We start from the raw sequence: 23,525 nt of genomic DNA on the forward strand, positions 1-23,525 counted from the left end.
AACGTCCAGAAGGAAGCATGTCACTAACAGCATCTTGGTTCAGCATAAAGACAGCAAGTCTTTGTCATTTTCATCACTGCAAGGCAAGCTGTGAAATACTGTTTGAATATAATACCATTATGTGCCAGTGATTGCAGAGGTTTAAAAACCTCTGCAGTGTTAGAAAAAAAAAAAAAAAAAAGTTAGTAGGAAAAAAGTTTTCCTATTAACTGCCAACAGCTTATAAAGCTAAAAGCAAGCCATAAGCAAAAACATACTGAACAGAGACCAAACAAATCAGTAAGGTGGTTGATTTTTCCAGTCCACAGAATTGGGGTAGAGGAGGAGAGAAAGAAAATTACACACATACAGAAATCTGCACAAAAAGCATACCAACTGGGTATTTTAACCAGAAACACCCCAAAATTAAGTCAATAAAATCTCTTCCTAGAATGCCCATGTTCCACATACAACCTACTTAAAGACTATACCAGCACTATTAACCACTATCAATGAACTCTCCTATATTTCTGAAAATACAATGTAAAATTCATTGGGAAGAGGTATCGAATAAATTCTGTGAGAATATCAACTTTTCTCAGTTTACAAAGTAAGATTTGTACCTTTTGCCTTTACACAATTCAGACTTTTTCTAAATTCCATAGCAACAAATGCCTTAGTTATACATTGAACACGTGCTTTCATTAGTTTGCTTAAATGTCAGCAAGATAACAGGACTAATCTTCTTTACATACACCATATATCCAGAATTTCACATCCTGACATACATAGGGCTGAACTCATTTCATCTACTCCTAATACCAGAAGGCAAACCATCACTATATCCAACTCTCAGTACCACAGCACATGCAGTTATGCATTCCAGCAGATCATACATTTAGGGTGGGTATTAACACAAACAGTAAGTTTATACAAAGTGTTCGTAAATTTTATGATGTCCCCATACATAGTAAAGCTTTAACAGAGAAACAAAAACCCTTCATTTTGCATTTTCAGGCTTTCCCCTTTAAGTATTTTATGCTCCTGCACATCATAGTTTTGTGTTCATACATACAAAACAGTCTCTTGAAAAAAATTCAGAATCTGTTGGTTCTATTTTGGGAATAAATATACTCCGTGCTTGAGCTAAAATTGCTTTCTGAAATTTAGACTTGAGCTGCAGATACTTTTTAAGCTTAACCAAAAAGCTTTTGTCATGGCTTAAGATTTATACTCTGGCCCTAGGAAACCAAACAAAAGCACCAAAATGTATTCCTTGAAGCCAACGGTGCACAGAAACCCCCCCCCCCCTCCCCATAAGGAGCACGAGAATTGTCTAGAACAAGGGCACTCGTGTTACCAAGGCTCTGACGTTCTGGCTTTTGGTGTCAGATGGACCTTGGAGCTGGAGAATGACAGTCTTGAGTTTGCCCCTCACCTTATTTGCCAGAAGGCCTCCATGGGCAGCCTGAGTATGCGCCAGAGGACACAAGAGATTAATCGGCATGGGTAAACCTTTGCCATGTGGGAAAGCTAGTTTCGTTTGCATGAAGGAATTCACCTTGTAAGAGTATGGGGACAACTGCAATAGAAAACAGACAGAGAAACAGAAGAAAAAATTCTAAGCATGAAGAGGGGAATCAGAAAAGATTAATATGTTGTAGGACTAGAAAATCCTGCTCTGAATGCAAAATATACACTCATCCTGGGGGAGGAAGGAGAAATAAAAGCAGCATGAATCCAGTTCTCTTTTAAAGAGAGACATTTCCAGTTTAGGATGTTCTATTTGTTCAACATCCACACAGGGTTGACAGCTAGTCTTTGCTGCTATTATTTAGGTAAACAACAGCAGAAAAGACTATTTTCAGTTACACTGGAGACCTTTGCCATAAAAAAGGTCAAAGGAGGAAGAGATCTCATTAATATGATAGAAAAAAAAAAATCACAAAAAAAAATCTAACATCAGAAGGCTGAAGCTTACTGCTGCTCTAGGAGATATACCTGTGACGAAAGAAACAACTTGTGAAGCTTAAGTGTGTAGGAGTATGGCATACACAGCAATCTGTTAGATATGCAGACTCACAGAAGTTATACAACTTGAACATACATTACAAGTGGAAATTGAACTCAAGTCAAAAAAGAAGCAATGTTGGTGAGCAAAAGGAAAGTTAACTAATTATAAAGTATATCTTCAGGCAAAGATCATAACTTGCATGTGGCCAACTCAATCTGCAACTTAGAAGCCATCCAGTGGCTCCAGTGTAACTTAGACATCCAGTGCTGCAAAGTTAATAGCTTCTACAAGGACCTTCAGTTGTCATCTCTGAAGGGATGAGGTGTGGAGCTTATCAGCCAGATTAAGAACTGGCCTCAGATAAATATACTGTTCTACTCCTGCCAGCATAGAATGAAAGTTGTATCTCTGTATGAGAGAAATACTCTGCTACATCTGAGCACACTGCTACTGAGCTTTTCTGTCCTTTGCTTTGCTCACCACCCTCCCACATGGCTTTGGAAATACTTCAGGTTGAATGTGCCTCACACTAAAAGCATTTAGAGTCCATTCTTTGGATTTTTAACAGACACTTAACCATGAAAACTTACACATCATATACATCAGCACTTCAAACAGCTATGGCCCCTTGGCACAGAAGTCCCCTGCAGTAAGGGGCATGCTCACCCTTAAGAGGGCTGAACCTGCAGAGGCTTTCTGGGTACCACAGAACAAATACCCACAGAATTCAGCACAAATCTTTGTCATCCAGTCAACGATGACAATCAAGGCAAGGCACACTCCAGCTTTACTCTTCCTCCAGAACATAGTATGAAACCCTGTACAAAAAATACTACGAGATGCATCCCAGTACAGAAAAGTGTAGCTGTAAGAACTAATTATAGCTGAATTATATTCACTACATTACTACAGTATCCATGCTCCTTCTAGTCTTCCACTGGGCAGTGAAACAGAAGAATGATAGAATAGGATCCAATTGAGATACTAAATCCGTTGGCATACAAGAGTGTAATCTGTTCTAAGATATCTTTAATATTTTAAGGTTTTTCATCTTTATAGCAGGATTCGGAACATGCCCAATACATTCCAACAGCTGGAAGTTGTCTTGCCTGGAGTTCCTCAATTAATTCCATCAATAAAATTGAAATCTATATGCCTTAAGGAAGTAGAAGTACAAAAGATCTTAGAAGCTTCAGAGTAGCCTGAAATGCTTCCCCTCAGTTCAAGTGAAAACAAAGGAAAGGAAGATGATGTCTGAAATTCTGGTGACTGCATGCAAAGTGAAGAAACGAAAGTCTTCAAGAAATAATTTCACTTTTTTGAAGCTTGTTATCAGCAACTCTTCACCAGTCAAATGAGGAAGAAACAAAACTACAACTTGTTTTAGTTCTAAAACAACAACAAAAAAAAACCCTAAGCAGTATTGAATTAAAAAATGGAATAAGATACAAAGAGTTCTTGTTGCAATTCTGTGAAGCAAGTCAATCTTGTTTGCTAGAAATGACAAAGCTTTCTAACTTGCTCCACAAGAGAAAACCATCATGGGAGTCACTTTGTCATATCACTTCCCAACTGTTAACAGATTTACCTTCTTCACTGTCTGAGGCACTGCTCTTCTCTGGAAGGTTTTCATTCTCATTCAGATCCAAGGACTTTTCTGAGGACCTGCTCCTGACTAGATTAACAGGTTTTCTTTCTGAAGACGGAAGAGGGCTCTTTATTTGCTTCTCATTGGGGGACTCCTCCACCTGAGATACCCAAGAGAAAGAAGCATCAATAACTACTGGCCACAAAAGAAAGTTACTTTCAAAAAGAGAAAACTGTATAAAGGAAGCCACAAGTTCTATCTGTTCACCTTTCACACAATCAAGTATTAATTTGTCCCTTGTTCCCCTACTGCAGCCAGCCTCCCTTCTTCTTTATTTCAGATTCTTTCACTTCACCCTGGTAACAAGGTAGACTTGCTTATCTGCACTGTCATATCAAGAGTTGCTATTAAGGGGGCAGAGTGGAAGAGAAGGAGGAAGAACCATTTATTCCCCACCCAAACCCCCTTGCACCCACCAGCAAGTTTGGTCCCCTTTCCTGCATGAGCGCTAGCATTAATTGGCTTATTAACATAACATAGATTATTCACTTTTTAATGATAGAGTAAGTCTCTTGTAATTTTAGCAAAGGCCCAACAATCCCAAGAGAAAGTACAACAAAAGCAAGTAGGACCTCCCCTTTCAGCAGGATTAAATAAGGCAAATTATGTATTTGAAAAATATTCTTGTTTTATATAGCTCCATCAGCCTTTGGCCACACAAAAGCTGCATTACCCCAGTCTCGAACACAGAAGCAGGACATCCTTCAAAACATCACTGAACTGAAGGTGCAACTCTGAACCCAGAATTAACACATGTGGGCTAAGCTTACCAAAGTACACCATTACACATTACAAGTACATGCTAGCGAAACTTCACATACAGCATTTGTACATCTTAGAAGTATCACCCTAAAAGCTTGGCTCTTAGCTAGTGGCCATGATCTTTAATCTAAACTTTTCCCTCAAAGCTACTACTGCCTTCAGAGGAACAACAGCTGGAGATCAGTTGTGTGGGCCTCCAAATACTGGATTATATGGATCATAATTAATAAGATCAGGCCTTCCCAACTACGTAGTTCTGATTCATCTGCAATACCATCTTCCCTAAGGATCATCCAGCACTAACTCAAAGCAATCACATTAGCTATTTAATCATGACAGCTTCCTGTACTTTCTTCAAAATAAAGATTGTCCACTTTTTTGTGCAACTGAGAGACCATTAATAGAAGGTGAGTGGCTGGAAAACAGAGACATGCATCTCACTGCAGTGTAAGCAGGCAAAGATATTCCCTCAAGGTCAAGAGAAAAGGAAGACTGCATCAGAAACCAGATCAATTAACAGATGTTCCCGTTGAAAGGAATTACCACAGTTGGAATTATTCTCAGTTCCACAACAGGAACTAGGGTAGAAACCAACATTGCTGTCAAAATGCCAAGTTAATGAGGATGGAAGTGAAAAAGTAGCGAATTTTGGCAAAACATTTTGCCTGAAAGGTGGCACACAGATCCAGGCCACAATGTTTTGATAAATATTAGGGATCTGATGAATAGGTGAGTTCAGACCAGCACTAAAAGAGCAGCTCCATTCTGCTAGGCACAGAAAAGGAAAGTCAGAAAGTTCAAGTCAGAAGACTGGGAAAATAGCTCCTTAAAAAAAAAAGTCCCTTCAAGATTTCATGGATAACTGAATCTGAGGCTTTTTAAACATACGTGCTGCAACTCTTTAATATAGTTTTCTTGTTTCTATTCCTCCCTTTCTTCCTCTCCCCCCCCCCCCTTTTTTTCTTTTTTTGTGGAGGGAACACTAAAGAGTAATGATTTGAAGAGTCATCAACCAGAATTAAGGATGTATTATTGCTTCCTTATGAACATTTACCTCCTGAGTTAGTTTAATACTGCTAAGCTCTGTATCAACCCTTTTCTGGTTTTAGCTATGAACAGACTCCAGAAGCAGAACTCTTAAGGTCTTGCACCCTAAAGGAGGTGGAGGAAGGTAGCTTTAAAAAAAAAAAAAAAAAAAAAAAAAAGAGAGAGAGAGAGATAGGCAGTAAAAGGTGTTGCCTGCATTTAGATGAACTATGCTTAGAGAAGCACATATGCCATGACTGGCATTACATACACATTCTTTAGTCAACATCAGACAGCTACTGACAATACGATTTTTTCCAATACAGTTCCAGTAATAACAACAAACCATTCCATTAATTCAGACCATCTTTTAAAAGGGGCTCCTGAATTCTTTTGCCCATCAGAACAGTAAAAGGTGTAAATCTGTTTCCCTTGAAGGGTCATTAATTAGGTTTTGTGCCATCAGGCCTTTTGATAAAAGTATTCTAAGCACCACCACCTCCTCCCATAAACTGGGCACTTCCAGAAACATACTATGATCTTGTGCTCTAGAGACACTGTTGACATTCCTGAAAAATGCATAACACCACCTATAGCTGAAAGGAATCATGTAATTTAGTTACCTGAAACAGTAAACTGAATAGTTTAGTTGCATGTTTATCAAGGCTGCAGTGGTACACTTTAATTACAGGTCTTTTTAAAGGCAGATTATTCAGGATTTTTCCCTGCTTTCAGATCATATGCCTGGACACTTTTGTTCCCTAACATGGCCAATTAGATTTGGCACCTCAAAGAGATCCCTGGGAGCAGCACCCAGTAGGTGAACACAACACACATCTTTTCCAAACAGAGCAGGTATTTTAAAATGGCTTGTCCTTGTACAGATAAAACTGTGTAAAAATAGCCCAGACAAAGCTATCTGGCCAGGTTTAGCTATTCTAAACAGCCCAAATTCCAGCAGCATTCACAACCTTCCCAGGCCACTGCTATAACTCATCCCCCCCCTTCCCACCTGCAAAAAAAAAAAAAAAAAAAAAAAAAATTATTCTGCTAGGACTTCCACCAAGGTTACCCACCGTTCTACTAAACTTTTAACATCTGACTTCTAACTCTAACACCAATATTGTTTGTGGGTATTAATTTGTGGCCATTAACTCTGGTTTCTGCAAAATCCTTTAAAGCCTACTTAACCCCCAAATCATTTTTAGGACATAAAAAGAACTAGAAGAATATGATACTCAACGACTATAAGCCTCTCCTTTCTTCCCTCCCTAAATTTTCAAAAACAGAGACAGCAATTAGGTACCCAATCCCAATCAAGTTTAAGAGATTCCTTAATGCTCTATTTTCCCCCAGATTTTCTCTTGAGTTATCTATTAACCAAGAGAAAATGTCAGTAACCTCTTTGTAGTACAACTGCACACAGGAGCCCCAATGCCAGATCTCAGATACTACCACTAAGGTACTTCCCCTCCAATCAACTCATCATATTCACAATGTTGTGTGAATTTGTGTAAGAAACACCATAGTCATCTTTAACCTTCCAATTGGGGAGGAAAAAAAAGCCATCTTTATTACACCAACAGATCCCCCTCCATCCTTTCTAAAACATTTATGAAAGTTTAATTAAAACAAGAATTTGTAGCTTCAAAACAGACTAGATTTAACCTCCAAAAGCAAGGATGCTAAGCATAAACCACCCTCTAACAAACCTCTACAGGAGAGATAAGAAAAGGATATTAGGAGATTTAAAAAGATAAATGTCTCAGAGCAAGCAATACAATACTTTATGAAATTTGTTCACTTCCAACACTTACTTAAAAATGCACAGGGCCCCTAGTAAGGAGGCTAAAACATGGTTTGTTTCGTTCTACATCTGAAAAGACCAAGGCATAAGCCTCATGATGTTCTAGCAAGGTTACGCAGCGAGTTAGTGATATAACCTCCTTTATGTTTGTTCTCAAATTCAGAAGCACAGCCTTCTTAGTCTCCAAAGTCTGAAAGATATTCTTGAAGTCTAAAGACATTCATGTTCATTTTCTGATGTGAAAGCCTTCTAAGGCAATCATGATTTTTCAGACTATTCTAGAGGGTGTCAGCTCCATGCACACCTTTTTTTTTTTTAAAAAAAAAAAATTATATAGGCTTATCAGCTACAAGTAGCAAGAAAGGCTGTGTCATCACTTACTCCTGGCAATGTGTGCCCATTGAGCGACTCTCCTTCTATTTGAAGAGTGGGTTCACGAGCTGAGCCAGTTTTAGGTAGTTTTTCATCCTTTTCCCCAGAATCATCACAAACACTGGATCTGTCCAAAACAAACAAACAAAAAAAAAACTTTGATTTTTCAGTTTTCATAGCTCCAGAAGTCTTTTCTGCAAGTTACTCAAATATGGGAAGAATGAGTCAGTAATCTTAACCACGCCTTTTCAAACAATAAAACAACATCTGGCTCATTAACCCATCAAGCCATGTTCCTAACCCATACCACCTCTCAAAATTCAGCTTCTGCATATAAGGTTAATAAACCCAAACACTGATGAATCAGAGAGAGTGAGCACTGGCGGGGGGGGGGAACAAATACAGGTAGCCCAGGCCAAATTTAGGAAGAAAGGGTTTTAAGAAAGTTTAAGACAAAAAAAAAATAATAAAAAAAAAATTCCTGCATCTCTTAGAGTTGCACAGTAGTATATTTTTCTAGTAAACATTTCCTAGGCATTTTCTATAACATCTTTTGAAGCTTGCAGTAAGCTTGGAGGATTTTTTCCTAACATACACTCAGGTAACACTAGAGTTAAAAAAAAAAAAAAAAGACAGATAAGCTACATTGTAAATTAGTAGCTCTAGAAAGCTGAACACATATGCAAAATCAAAGCCTCACTATTAAAACAAAACTGAAATTTCACAAGTTAGTGTTTGTTCCAAGAAGCCAAGGAAACTTTACATCCATATACAATTAGATTCCTCTAACATTTAAAATCAAACTGAGCACAATATAAAAAATGAGCTAAAACAACCAAATCAGCTTTAGGGAAACAAAGCAAAGAGCTGCAGTTTCCATGGAAGAGAGGAGGAGAGGAAGCATCATATAGAGCTCCATTCCATACCACCCTTCCACACTGTTGGCTGGCATACAGATCCTGGCTAGGTATTATCATGAGAAAAGGCTGATATTTAAGATATCCTGCTTTTCCCACAAGCAGACTGAGGGAAAGCAAGTTCTTCCCACCTCCCTTCCCTAAGGGGCCTCAGTTGTGCACCTAATACTTGAGACAATAAACACAATTAAGTTTTTATGCATGTTCAGTATTCTTTGCACCCTTCTGTTATAGGTTTGACCTTTCTCATAAGGCTACAGTAGCACTTAGGAAAAAGAATCTCTAAGAAAAAGGACATTACTTTTCCATAAGCATATCCATAAGCTCTACAACCTCCTCTTACCGAGGCTGCCCGTTGTCCTCAGATGACGAGTGAAAGCTCTCCATCTCCTCAGTATTCAGGCCCAGCTCAGAGCCATAGCTCTGGTGTACCAGCTGCCAGAATTCCTGCTTGGTCAGTCTCTGAAAGAAAGCAAGCTAGTCAAGAACCACAGAACGGGACAGTAAGGCAGAGCAGCTAAAATAGTAAGTTAAGTTATGCCACAGTCTTTAACCTCATTTCTAACAAGGACTAAAAGCATTTAGCTATCACATTTCAAGATTGGATGACAGCATTTTGGGGAACTGGACTCCTGTCTACCCCCATGCTCAATCCACCACAGACAAACGAACAAAAAAAAAAAAAAAAAAAAAAAGAAAGAAATCAAGAAAAGAAAACAGTACACTAACTACCACTAACTACTTAATTCATCACCAACATTTTCACAGTTATCTTCAAAATAGCTCCCTCTTGAACTCTATGGAATACGACAAAGGACAAGACCAGCAGCCAGCAGGGACTCCCTCTTCGATCTTGGGCAAACTGCTTAATGCCTCCGTTTCCTCATGATGTTTAAAGCACTCACAGGTGGTGACAGACTAGCACTTGAGTCACTAGAGACAGTAGCACCTAGGGACAGTCCCTGTCCCTCTTACTGAGGTGGGATGGGAGGTACTGAATTTGGAGAAGTGCCAGACTTTCCCCTACCCAAGAGGGCTGCCTTAGTTCAGTAACAGCGCTAACCTGACTCACAGCCAGCAACTCTTTCCTTCTGGTACACTCCCTCTGTGCCACTCGGCAAATTCCCCCAGGTACTGCGATACACTTATGTTCTCTCAGATCACCAGGAAAGTTAAAGTGAAAGTATGACAAAGTCATATCTGCAAAGTAAGCAACTGGTTTCAAAGTCCACTTCTCTGAGCTGTCAAGGGCTCAAAAATGGGATTCAGCAGAGCTCGGAGAGCAATACTAGCAATCTTTAAAGAAACATGTTGCACTGGAAAATGTGCCTCAGCCACAATCCATATTGATCAAGGGAACCGAACTTTGCTAATGAACCAGCAACACAAGTACTGCTTACTATTTGCATGAAGTGATCACACTAAACACCCATGCATTATTTAACGGCCTTTTCAGTGATCCTACCCTCCTCCTCGCTCCACCTGCGGAGCGTCACCCTACCTGCAATTTTAGACAAACAAACAAGCAAAGGATAAACCGCAAGTGCGAATCTAAATGCTCACCTAGCCGGCCGCCAGCGTTTGAGCCGTGTGGCAGCCACGCACAGCCCCACGCTCCCGCTTCCTGCCGCGCGGCAACGCCCCCGGCGGCTCGGCGGGGTGGGCCGGGCCCATGGGCGGCTCCCCGCGCCGCCCGACACGCGTGGGCCCCGCGCCGCCCATTCTCGTGAAATGGCAAAAAAAAAAAAAAAAAAGAGGTTTTTACATTACAGCGTTTCCAAATACAGCTGAGGTATACCTTTCGATAGTCCACCTTTCAACTAGAAATTAAACTACTGTAAGGAAACCACTGCCACCGATAGCCCCTTTATTTCAGGCCCTAAGAAAATAAACTTTCAGATGGCCAAGGCCATCGGTTAAATTCCCTAGTATGTTCTGCACCAGTTTGGTGGCTAATGAGATCGCCCTTGTGCGAGGAGCTCAGCAGTTTGAGGAAAGCAGAGGAATTTTAAGCTACAATTTTTTTAGGATCTAAAGCTGTATACAACATTACAAAGCCAATGTTACCAAGTGCCGCTTCTAGAAATAAGATTCTTGTGCTCTGTAGAAGGGAAACAGTGCTCAATTATTCCTAGCTCACCTAGATAAGTTGTTAAAGGTCACAGTCCAACATCAAGTCAGACTGGCTCCACTGCACCACAGAAAATGAGCTCTGGAGGCAGAGAAGCTTACAATATTTCTTGGTCCGATTTCTCTTTCTGAGCAGAGATTGGTTTGAGAAGTTCTGAAGTCTGAAGAGCTAACACTAAACATGAATTACTTTGCCCACCCAAGTGACAGTATATGCTGCATTTTTTCCCCTCAGTTCTCTGTATGCTAGGATTACAGGAAGCAGCTGGGACATGTTCTTGTCTTTTTCACTAGGAGTGAAGACACCAGTATTTTTGTTTCATGCCAGTCAAAGTGGTAGCACAGAGTAAGTAACACCACAGAATACCATTGACATTAGCAAAGTTCCCGATTTTTACCTCTTCAAGCCAGATGTAGAAATAAGGATGAGATATTCCATACAGGTTTACTCCACAGACCATCACCCAGGCACCTCTAACATATGGTATTGGCTGATAACTTGTTCACAGAACAGTGGGGGAAACTTTCCTCTAACATCCCAAACAGAAAGGTCAGAATCAATCCCTGAGCCCTCTTTGATCTCTAAAACAATCCTTGTTGCACACAAACATGCAAAGAAATGCCCCCTTTTCATCCCCTTGCTAGAAAAGCAGGCAGGCACAGCAGAGCTGCTGCTCTAGTACAATCGCTTCAACAACACCAGCTCTTCCGAATTTCTGGCCCCCTCTCACCTCTACACTTACCTGCTGCAGCGTCTCTGGGGACAGGTGCAAATCTCTACCCACCAAAGCACAAAACAAGGACATAAATCCAGCTCTAAGGAAGACAACTCACAAGAATTGAGACTGATTAAATTAAGATCTCGTTCCACTAGAAATAAGGAACACTGTGTTTGGGATTTGAATGACCTGCCTAATTAGACTTTAATTTACTCGTTCTCCTCAAACTGGGGGGATATTTGATACCTGTAGACTTTAGGAAAATAAAGCAATAGTATAAATGTCACTGTTGTTATTTTCCATAATAGTCATTAGTAAAGTTGCTTTACCAATTTGGAGAGTGTTGCAAAACACAAATTTTAGTTGATTTTCGTTGATGAACTACTGTATTATTGAAAACCTGAGTGGATGTTGAAGGAGCTATCTGTTTTTAATCAGGGCTGGTGTCATGTCTCTTCAAGACCTAAGTTAATGACTCCTCATTTTCCATGATGCTTTCCTTTTGAACAGGAGCATTTAAGAACAATTGCAAGTAAAAGCCTAGAAGACTCCATCTGGGCATATTTTGCCATAGGAACAAATAAAAACTTAGGAGCACTGTCTTAAGAGGAAGGTACCCATAGATTCTCAGAAGAACCAAAAGTGAGGGGCATCAAATGCAGAATGTTGCCCTCTGAGTAGGATTTGAAGAAGCTAAGACTTGCAGCTCAGGTAAGGGGATGAGGAATACTACCAGAACAGTAACACAAACTTGGGGGAGAGGCATAGATAACTCCTGAGGCTCTAAGCAAGCTGAGGCACAGAGTTGCAAGAGAAACAATAAATAGCTACATGCTGTGTAAGGTAAACAGCAAATCACTTCTTAAAGACAGGCTGACCTTACAGATGCCTATTTGTTCAACTGTCCAGGACACACAATACTTTAAGTACAAAGCAGAAAAACAAGACAGATCTGGGAAAGGGAAACACTGACCCTACCAAAGACTTGAAGGGGCATTTGATGAAAGCTTATAGGGGTGAAAGCTTAACATTAAAGCAGGTAGGCCACTTTTCAGAGGCAAGACCAGGTAACACAGAATCTACACCCAGGAAGTGTTCAAGAGGCCAGAGCCAGTGAGTGAAAATGACACCAGGACAAATGTCAGCTTGAAGTACAAACAGTCCCAAGCTCCTAGATCCAAATCTAGGAATTTGGAGATTATTTACCACAGGTGGCATAAGTTAGCACTGTTAGATTCAGATTTCATTCATACATTCAGATTTCTACTTCTAACAGGACCAGAATGACTATTTCATAATTTACAGTTAGATGTCATCTCTAGAATTGGTAGAAGTACTCCAGAGAATAACTTAGTTATCTATAGACTTTAAAATATTTAACTACTTGCAGAGGAAACGTTAAAATCAGCTCCTTTTGGAACTGGTTCCAGAGCATGATTTGGTATTTTGCCATGAGCCCCAAGTACAGATGGGTTCCCTTTAGCCACTGGGCCTCAGGAATCTCAAGCGTCACACAGAACCCCAGAAGGATGAAGTACCCTTCACATGTGTATTGTCACCACCAAGGGAAGGAAAAAAAAAAAAAAGGAGAGAAGAAGAAGAAAAGAAAAGCAGCAAAACTCCTTGGATGCATCAACAGCTTCTGTTTAGCAACTGCTCAGTGGACAGCTGTCATTGCAGTGGAGCCAGGGGACCCAGCTCTGGCAATTTCAGTTTCTACTCTTATATCCTCAGTCCTCCTCTATAGCTTGATCTAGTTCAGATTAATAGTTAAGAATCATTAAGTGGGCTGAGAGGGATTTGAATTCATTTTGGCAGAGAATCACAACTCACTACCACATTGCAGAAGCTCACCCTAATAGAAATCCTGTTCCAGGAAGTAGCTTCCAACATACGATATACAGTGCTGGATGAGGGGGAAGGAGGGAAGCAGGAGCAGGGAGGCACTTGATTCTCCATTTTACATCAGAGAATCCCAAGTAGGAATCCACATAAGGGACTCACTTCCTCATTGAAAAGTGTGGAAATATGCAAGAAAACTAATGGAAAGATTAGATAGAGGCAATAAAGACAGTTCAAGCTACCCAGATGCACTAAACTGACCACTGGTATCTTCAACCTGCTGGTTAATTGAACTTATTTTACATGCAGTCCATGCCTTCCACTTTCATAATTCTCTCTCCTCCAAACTAGCCCTTAGCTACTGCTCTGAAGGAAAAAAAAATTTGCTAATTTGACACTCCTTTCAGTTGCAAAGAGTAGAAACGCAGTGAAAAAGCTAATCCTGAACAGCACAGAATTTTGTTGCCTCTGTTCTAGGCCTATGGGTAGGTTTGTACATTCGAGTGCTCATATATTCACCTCCTTCCCCAACACTGCATCAAGCTAACAAAATAACTACCATTCCCAACTTTGGCAAGACAAGGTTAGTGCCAGTTACACATTCAAGTCAAAAGATGACAAGTCACTATGAAGAGATGGTTATGACATTACAATTAAGCAATATTTGATTTGAGGGATAAGAGCTTCAAAGGAAACTAATGTTAATTTTGCCTTAATTGGCACTTTCCTCAATTTTCAGCTTTTGTTTTTACAAAAAGTGCCTGTAGACTGCCTTAAAATTCATCTAACCAAAAATGTGTACAGGAACTATATAGAGTACTGCAACAGCTTTAAGTCTTTGGGGACTACTGTAGCGCAGATTTACATATGGATTATTTCAGTGTTCAGTTGCAATTGTGCTGAAAAATTAAAACAAGAACCATAAACAGGAAGGAATTGGTTTACAAAGAAAAAGAATCACATTATTTACTTTTGTTGCAAAGCATTACTGTATCATTGTTTTTGGAAAGAAGATAAGCTTAAGTGCCACAAATTGCAATATAAATCAAGCTAACTAGCAGGAGTTGCCAAAATACACTTCCATATTGTTGAACCTGCCTTTATGTTTATTCAAGGTCAAAGGAGTTGTAGTGAGGGGGTTGGCAAAGGGTCAGCTAACTTGCTCAAGAAGGTGCCTTTTGTCTATTTGGTCAAAAATTAGCGTAAGAAATACAAAGCAAGTGTATGCCAATTTAGTAATATATGCTTAAGTTGGTAGCTAAGAGAAGTATGCAACCTGCTCAGTCATCTGCAAAGATTAAATGCTTCATCAACAGCAAAATTTCAGATGGCAGTACAAAAGAGAAAGATATGAATAGTTTTTGGGGGATTTCAAGTACAAGGAGCTGAAGAGAACATCAGGTTAGAACTCTGTACAAGAAAGGAAAACCTTATTTCTATAGCAAATGCTCTCATCCTCCAAAGCTACATCTGTGTGTGCTAGAAAGAGAGCCTTTTGCTATTTAACTAACCATGGGTACCAGCACTTGCAAACTTACCTTATCCAGCAATACATTCTGCCATAAGCGGAAGATGCTGAGGTAGCTTCTATCTCTTGCACTGAATGATGTGAAGAAAAACTGCAGAAAAAATAAGACAAAGCTTACATGCAGGAATTTGCTGAAGAAAGCCAGAACATTTCCTCATACTCTGAATACCCTATGGTTATGTCAGCAATGGCTTGCTCTTCTCACTCAAATCTGGGTTCATACTTCTCATACACCCAAAAGTATGACTAATCACTTTTCATAATTGAAGCTTACAAGAGCTAGATCCCCAGTATCCATACAGTGTCTATACACCATGCATATAGACACATTTGCTCTTTTGGCCAAACTACAATTGTTTGTACTTTAGCATAAGGAGAGACTTCTTCACCTAAATGACCAGTTCAAATCCTCCTCCTACTTCCAAGTGAGAGGTGGAACAAATTGAAGAAATGCACATGCCTATTTCTCACAGGTCAGAGCCTTCTCCATCCTTCTTCCCCACATTCCTTTTATCAATCTTTTCACATGAGAAAATTAATCATTAAAATAAGATAACATAAGATGCATCATTTGCAATATTAAAAATCTCGCTGAATTTAAGTGGAGAAAAAGAGGTTTATCTTCCTTGATGATAAAAGTTAGTATTTTAGAAAAAAATATGCAAAGAAACAGCCAATTCTGAAGGAATAGATTCACAAGGAATAGCTGCAGATTCACCCTGAAAACTGTCTTTTATCCAGGCAAGAATAAAGGTGTTGATAGCAGAGGCATCATGAAATAAGCTGACCATAAGACCATTCTGTTTCATAACTTTCCATGTTTTCTTTCCCCCTCCCCCAAACACATCCCCAAAACCCTACAGTTCCTAACAACTAAAGTTGTGTTTTATGAGTAGATTTCTCCATGATTTGAAACAGACAGTATCATAGTTCTTTTGTCCTCAGCAATTCTTCTTTCCAGGAATACTTTAAATCCACTGAAATCACAAAAATTCAAGAAAGCACATTCTAAAAGGAAAACCACTGAGAACACACATAAAATCCCCACCCAGAAGACAAAAACACTCCACACACATACATTAAGATTTCAGACTCAAATCCAGAATCAGTGGGACAGAGTCCCCTACTTTCTGGCCTCTGAAGCACCACTAGTAAAGGATTCTGTAATGAAGCTGTGGCTGAACTGAGGCTGATACATACAGGGACCAAACTACCAAGTCTTTCCTCCAGTCCTAACCACATTGAAAGACTTGATATGGGAACAGTTACTTACACAAATTAAACTAATGAATGCTCTGCCCTGGAAATAACCATTTTAAAGAAAAATGTTTAAATACTGTTTTTTCACCTTCTCTCCTTTCGTTGCTATTTGTATGGCATTTGGAATGAGCCGAGCAGTCTTCTCCTTTGTCATGAAAGTGATATCCTTCAAGGCAATAGAAATCTAAGCAGGAACAAATTTAATAAGACACATTAAAAGTAACTGCCAAGCCTGAAAAATCTGTACAGCCATAGGACATGCAAAAAAAACCTCAAACTAATCCAAACCACTGTGATAAAAATACAGCTGAACTCACAAGGGCAACTGCTATCTCCAGCTGCTAATCTTAAGTGCATAAATGTAGGAGCAAGTTATATACACATTAACATAACTTGGGAGTTATTTCTTTTTCATAGTAGGACTAGGAAAGCAAGTAGTTCTTCCATTTATTTCCTTCCACTCCCTAGAGCATGACAAGGATGGAGGGCACAATCCCAACCACATACAAGCTACACAGATCTGAATGCCAACCCCTACAGTTACACTAGACAAGCAAAGAACAGATAAGAAACTATCAATGAGAACACAGACTATAATCTATGTTATTGCCCACAGAAGTCTGCAATTCAGTCCCCTTTTTTGCAAGTTTATCTGTAGTCCAGACATTGCAGCAAAACCTTCCTATTTGGGTATGTTCACCACTTGCTCCCCTCAATTAGTAATTGAAATGTTTCTGTTTAGAAGAGTGTGGCTTGATTGGCAGCAACATGCCAGGTCAGTTCAGCTTAGCACCCTTTCCTTGAAGATGTAGGAATGGCTGTTTGAGCAACATGTACTACCACATCTTATTACTGCATTTCCACAACCTTAAATGCTGTGTTGCTCTTCAGCCTAAAGAAGATGAGGACCAAAGGCTACAGGCCACAGTACAAGAACTTGTGTCAAAGATCATCTAGATTCTACAGGATCTAAGGATAGCTATCCTTAGATGCCGATATTTACATTGGAGACTGAACAAAGGTTCAACACTGAAGTTCTTCAGTAGGACAGTACTATGTAATGCATCACACTCAGCTTTACAGAAAGGCATCACATGTTAAGCCCCTTTACAGAGAAAGGTTTTCTAGTACAGAGTTAAGGGGCAAATTGCTACATGGCAATATAAGAGACCAACTTTAGCATAGCACGTGGGAAAAAAGCATAATTCCTAAACTCCTTCCTATGCTGAACAACTGAACAGGCTTGCTATAGCACACAGATGCCTCCAAGACTACTCTTGTTTTAGGATGCAACAGATCTGCACTTCTACTCAAGAGTAGAGGCTCACTCCTTTCAGCTCAGTTACCAGCATGAGATTGACAGGATAAGAGCTCCTCAACCAAATCTTAAAGCCTGATATTCTAGGAGGAAGGTGATATGGGATTCAAGTGAAGATTAAGTAGTCTTACTGTGGTTTCCCATCGGAAAATGTTGCTGTGGAAACAGAGCCAGTTTTCTGAGAGATACAAGCGTCCTTGCAGCAGGATATCCTTCTGGAGCGCACAGGCATAATCTACATATAGAGAGCAAGAACAAGTTTACTCACTTATTGCATCTCAGTAGACCCAAACATATTAATTTAGAACAAGATAAGGGTGTTAGTGTTAAAAATGGACAAAAAACACATATGCATTTCCTTCATTCTTCAGGAGTCTGAAGGCACACTTGTACTGGGTTGCATCCACACAGCTGTTCTGAAAACACCTTAATGCCAGAGCCAATGGAAGCATCCACAGGAGGACAGTATTCCACATCCCAACTCCTATGCATTATCCTACATTTTCAGAGATTTATCAGGCAAGCTCAGGAGTACATATGAAAAGTATTCACAAGCCAAACTTCAAAGTGCCTAAACAAAACAATACCTAAACGACATTTTATAGTATATTAGATTATACTGTCAACTCCTGCATAACAGCAGCTCATACACTAAGTGATCATTTTCCACTAAATAGCTTTAGCTAGCGATAGATCTCTAAGACAGACACAAAAGGCAGCTTGAAACAATCCAATTCTTCAGGCAGGGGATATTTTCAGAACTTGACTCCATTTTTGTTATGGTATTGCCTCTGGCAGAAACATTCCTATTAGGAAACAATTCCATCTAGAATGCAATTACCCATTATCAGATACCTGCTAATTAAGACAAGAGCAGAGGACTTGGCTGCACTTTTTAAGAACAGAGAACTTACATAATTTAAGGGCATGGAGATTCAAATGAAAGGATTTTTCAGAAGTTGTCAGCACTGAACTGAGCCTATGAGAAAAGTGAATGCCAAAGCTCCCCCTAGCCATACTGTGAAGTTAAGATAGGCCCCATTTAGAAGCTTTTTTTTTTATATATATATATTAAAAAGATTACCTTATATACAGAAAATACCCAGAGTGTATCATGAACATCCTAAATGAACAAATGCATCTAAAACTGAAATCAAGGGGCATGTTTGTTCTTTTCAAAAAAACTGTTATCTGAGCCAGAACGTTGATTTTGTACGCACTAAGCTGAACACAGCCCTCTTCTGAGTTGCAAGAGGTACAGAAGTCCCCAAAGATCCTAATTTTACAGTAAAACTGCATCTGCAGATGATTTTATATGATTAAGAATTCTCTTGGAGTTCACCTCACATACTCAAGTGGAAACCAAGTTTCTTGCAACGGCATGTATACAACCCCTTGAAGATGCAGCTGCAAGTAGAATTGCAAAGGCTGAAAGAAACCTAAACCAATAAACAATAAGCCTATATTGTGAAAAGTTAAGAAAAGTCAGAACAAAACAGCTAAGAGCAGGAAGGGGAATAAGAAGGGAGTATGAGGTTAAGGATTTTAAGAAAGCAGTATCTCAAAAGCTTGCACTGTACTGCAGCATTTAGAAGGTTTCCCCCCACTGCCACAGACCTAAAATCATTGCCTAATATTTATGGTCTATTTTACTCCTTTTTCCTCTTGCACTTACTAGTCAAATATCTCTACCAGAAGCAACAATACTAAAATAGAAAATAATCATCCTCTTTTCTTGCAGAGCTACAACATAAGGATTTCCCTTGGAAGGTAGGGCAAGTGATGAGCAACATCAGCAACACACACATGCACATCAAGGGAGAACAGCATTTCTCCTTCCAAGTTTTCAGTTCCAATAACCTAAGATGCTGCTTGCAAACAACACCTTCGGGTTAATTTAAGTCAGTGACACTCCTTTAAACATTTTTGAAGTCTAGATCATTTCTTTAATCATAACAAAGGAATTATACTTCACTATCTTTGTATATAGTGCTCACTACTGTGGCAGACCACTGCAGACTGTTGCTTTTCTTTTTAATAGCTAAGTTAAAAACAGAAGTAGTTACAAATCCATTGATAAATAGCAGCAATTGCTTCTTTCAGCATTGAAAAGGCTGTGATAAGTTTCTTTGCATCAAGCAAAGAAACAGCTCTTCCTTGGTACATGCAAAGGTCCTTCCAAAGGAATACTTTTTATGAGGTAAGAAAATAATTACATAAAGTAATGACTTTGCTCCTGACAGAGCAGATGCTACATTGTTGGGATTAACCCATCAGTAAATCTTTCATTAAGTTCTAGGCAGTCTGCTCATTGAAACTTTGTTTCACAGACTGTTTTCTTGCTTTCTAAATCAATCCTATGCAAGAAGAAACATGAAACTGCAGCTTTGAAGTAATATCCTCTTCTGTTTTACTTCTGCACTGAATTCAAGTATTTTTAAAATGCAGGAGGCATTTCAGAGGATAAAATAACTGCTTCCTTCTGAGGCTAGAAAAGGATACAGGGATTTAACTGCTCCTAGGTGAGGGAAAGCTCCAATTTCTCTCACATTAACCTAGAGAGAACTCGGTGTGCTGTGAGCATATATGACAGCCTCTCAACACTTGCCTTAAACATTGCATAAGATGACAGAGATTAAAAAGAGTCACAACATCACTTTTGTATAAAAAATAATGCCCATCTCTTGGCCAGTATATTTGTTACATAACACTTAGGCAGAGCAGCCAGATTTACTTGCAAAGAAGGTGATAAAAAGGGAATAAGGTGCATTACTGTATGTAAAGAGGGTAAGGTTAGACACTTCCCCCTGTCTTCGGATTTTGCAATACAGGAAAATGGAGTCAGAGCTCAAAGGAGCATTTCAGAGCCAAGAAGTTTCACACCGGGGTCTGATATCTCCATCACTTGCTCCCCTCACCACCTCACGTGCTCAGCTCACCACCTCTCTCCTCTTCCAGCAGAGCTGTACTTCTATCCTTGCAGACTCACTGGCATCCTGTCTTCAGCATATGAATAAACTAACCTGGCATTCTGGGCTGTTAAAAAAGCTCTCCTCATGTCTTAAGCCAATTTAAAACTGGCAGCATTTGTATGGCACAGCACCAAGTAACATACTTCATCTTAGCACAACTTCCTAGCTTGGGCAGTAACCACAACTGCCTAGACCGTGGGGCAGAACTGGTTTGCATCTGTCCTCAATATATTATATTGAGAAATCCATCACATACATCTTGTCTACCAGCAGCATTAGACATCCAGATAAGATTAAGATTAGCTTGCTTTTTCCAAATGATCTCCCAAGATAAGTGGAAGCTATTAAATATCCCTTTTAAGTGCTGAGTCTTATGTCCTCATACCACATAACTGACATTTGTTTCTGAAGAGATTCTTTTAAAAGTTACAAGCACCTACTATTTCACATTCAATCTCAGAAGCCACATTAATCAAGCTTATGCTTTTGGTGTGAATACCTTATCCCCAGGGAACAAGGCAGAGCTCCCACTAAGCATGACCTACCTATTTAACAGGACCATTGAAGCAACATCACCTACCTTTGTGTATAAGTACCAAATCATTGCGCCATTATGGCTAAAGAATCATTTCTTCTTCCTCCTGCAATTTCTCCTATGGCAACTGATTCAGCCATAGCTAGTTGCCTCTTTGAAGTAAAAAGGAGAATTCTTTAAACTCACAGGACATAAAATGAAGATGAAACAACTGTACTGTAAGATGCACCAAAACGGTTAAACATGCTGAAAAGAGCATAATACAAATCCAGTACTCACAAACTTAACTATGCTCTTCTTATATTTACACAGCAGAACTCTGTCAACACAAGTTATGCTGAGCTTATGTGCTCAGTGTACACTCCAAACTGAGCCCCTGAAGGGTGGCTTTTCTTTGCAGCTTGTGACTGTCTGACAGCTGGTAGTTGTCATGTCCACCACTGTCATGAGGGGTTTTGTCACCCACTAAAAAGCAGCAGAAGGAAGAGACCTTGTTATCTTAACAGACTTGACCTCCTCAGTTGAGCTGGAGGATTCTGTATCCTCTCCTTCACTTCTCAGCCCCCTAAATGATTGGGCAACAAGACAAGCAGTACAAGAGAAGAGTCCAGACTTGGCTTTCACTGATGTCTGTTCGGAGACTGAAGAGTAAGAAGGTAAATTCTAGTCATAGCTGAGACCATTAAAATAATTAAAAACAGGAAAACCCCCAAAACCGTACACATGAAAGTCACACCACACTCAACACGTAATTTGGAATTATCAGAAATTTAATGTGACTATATCTTACCTACTACAAGTCTCTCTGAATCTGGCAGATGAGAAAACTGTCTCTTGAATTCCTCACTCCTGTATTTATAAGTGGAACTTGAGAGCTGCAACAGAGAATGGTAAAAGGTTGAGCAAAAAGATTTTCAGCCATCAACTGTCTTTATACTAGACCTGTAATTTTATCTTGATGAACAAAAGTATCAGAAGAGTAGAAAAAGAATAGGTGGTAATACAAGTCTTTGTGACTATAAGTTTATGCTTCCTTACGTAACAGTGTGCTTCCAGTATTTAGGATAGGATAGTCCAAGTTCTTCCCTGTAGCAGGCCAGGTGCCAATTATGAGGCATTATAGGTGTATGATGGCAACCTGCTCCACTCCCAGGGACAGGATAGCCCCCTGCAGCACTAAGTTTCTCTTCTAGCACAAGCTTAATGAAGAGGCAGCAACACCACAGCACAGGAGGCAACAGCTCAGACCAAGTCATCACACAGCCACCAGTTTTGCATTGGAGTAACATTTCAGGAATCTTACTATGCAGTGGATTTTTTCCACTTGCTATAATTAGACCAAGAGGAATAAAGTCCAAAGTCTCTTCTTGTGAGCACAAGCAGCAGCACCACCATCACCTATTTATTTTTTGATCTGTTCTGTTTCACACCATATCTTAAAATCACTCACTAGGACTCACTTAAGATTAAAATTGTGTGGTCAACTCACAGCAGAGGTTAAATCTCAATGGACATTAGCCGCTTGTTCTTACAAATAATTGCTCCTGCTCCAATTCAAGTGAAGAACTTGAGCATTTTCTCCAGAAATTATTCTGCGATAAATCCCTATTTTCATTTTGTAGTAACAGTGTTATGTTCCCTCCTTCAAGGAAAAAAAAAAAAAAAAGAAAGAAAAAAAAGAAAGAAAAGAAAAAAGCTGCTTTATTTGGCTGCCTTCCTAACTAAAAACTGTATAAGTCAATGATTCACCAGGCCACAGCTAAAACAGGAAGTAGTCACCTTCAAGAAGATACAAATATACTATTAAAAGCTCCATTACAGCCTGGGTTTTGTTGTTCAACAGCCTTTTTAAAGATCTTAACAGTATGTGGCTGCTTCTTTCCTCAAACACTTTTAGTGTTCCAAAACTTGATACTTACACGTCTTTGTGGCATAAAAACAATGGCTATTTGGTTTGGGGTGGAAAAAGACAGTTGAGGAAGAACACAAAAGAACCATCTTTAAATATATGGCCTTGCAGTGTCTTTACTAGAAGAATCCAGTTTTAACCAACTCATGCAGCACATGAATTGGTCACTACCTCTGCATGTATGACTTGTGTTTGTTTTCAAAACAGTCCTAAAATAATGCCAGATTTACCTGTAGCTTGAATTTCTTTTAATAAACTAGTCCCAGCAGTGCCATTCCCTCATAAATCAAGGTTTCCACAATTCAGATTTTGTTGTTTTCCACAATGGATATTCCTACTCCCCATGGTTCAAGACTTCCCTGAGCACTCTCCTCCGTGTACACACTACCTGTGATGGTCTGTGATGGTCCATGATGGTCCATATTCAAGACTTAAGCTCTTTAGCTACAAGAACAAATAAGTACTGCTTCAAGGTGAGATATTTAAATTAATATGTGTGAGGACAAAGTCTCCCTGACTCAGCTGTCAACCAATATTCTAAGGGTCAAAACGCAAGTGGAAGAGAGGAGACAAATGGACAAAAACAGATCCTTCCCTCCCCTTCTAAGGAAAATAAGCATAAAAGTGTTTTAGATGCAACCAACAGAATAACCTGTTAGACTTATCCTGCTAGCCATGTATCTCTACAGTTATATTTCAGCCATTTCTGAGATTCTGAAAATTACATTCTTGAAGAACATGAGCTCTACTAAAGTAGACAGAATGATTTCTTGGTCTCATCACATTC

General features: G+C 39.5%; 1 protein-coding gene across 5 annotated transcripts in view; it reads right to left on the minus strand.

Annotated features, from left to right (window-relative positions):
• Positions 1-23,525, minus strand: part of GRAMD1C (GRAM domain containing 1C) — a 55,014-nt gene that overhangs the window by 12,904 nt on the left and 18,585 nt on the right. For all 5 annotated transcript variants that reach the window (XM_062571983.1, XM_062571975.1, XM_062572003.1 and 2 more), the window contains 7 exons: positions 21,620-21,704; positions 17,454-17,557; positions 16,093-16,188; positions 14,755-14,835; positions 8,869-8,987; positions 7,618-7,735; positions 3,582-3,741 (listed from right to left, as the gene is read on the minus strand). In XM_062571983.1, coding sequence (XP_062427967.1) covers positions 3,582-3,741; positions 7,618-7,735; positions 8,869-8,987; positions 14,755-14,835; positions 16,093-16,188; positions 17,454-17,557; positions 21,620-21,704 — 763 coding nt within the window. The remainder of the gene's footprint in view (positions 1-3,581; positions 3,742-7,617; positions 7,736-8,868; positions 8,988-14,754; positions 14,836-16,092; positions 16,189-17,453; positions 17,558-21,619; positions 21,705-23,525) is intronic.

Source organism: Rhea pennata, chromosome 1 (genome assembly GCF_028389875.1).
Source record: "Rhea pennata isolate bPtePen1 chromosome 1, bPtePen1.pri, whole genome shotgun sequence".
NCBI lineage: Eukaryota > Metazoa > Chordata > Aves > Rheiformes > Rheidae > Rhea > Rhea pennata.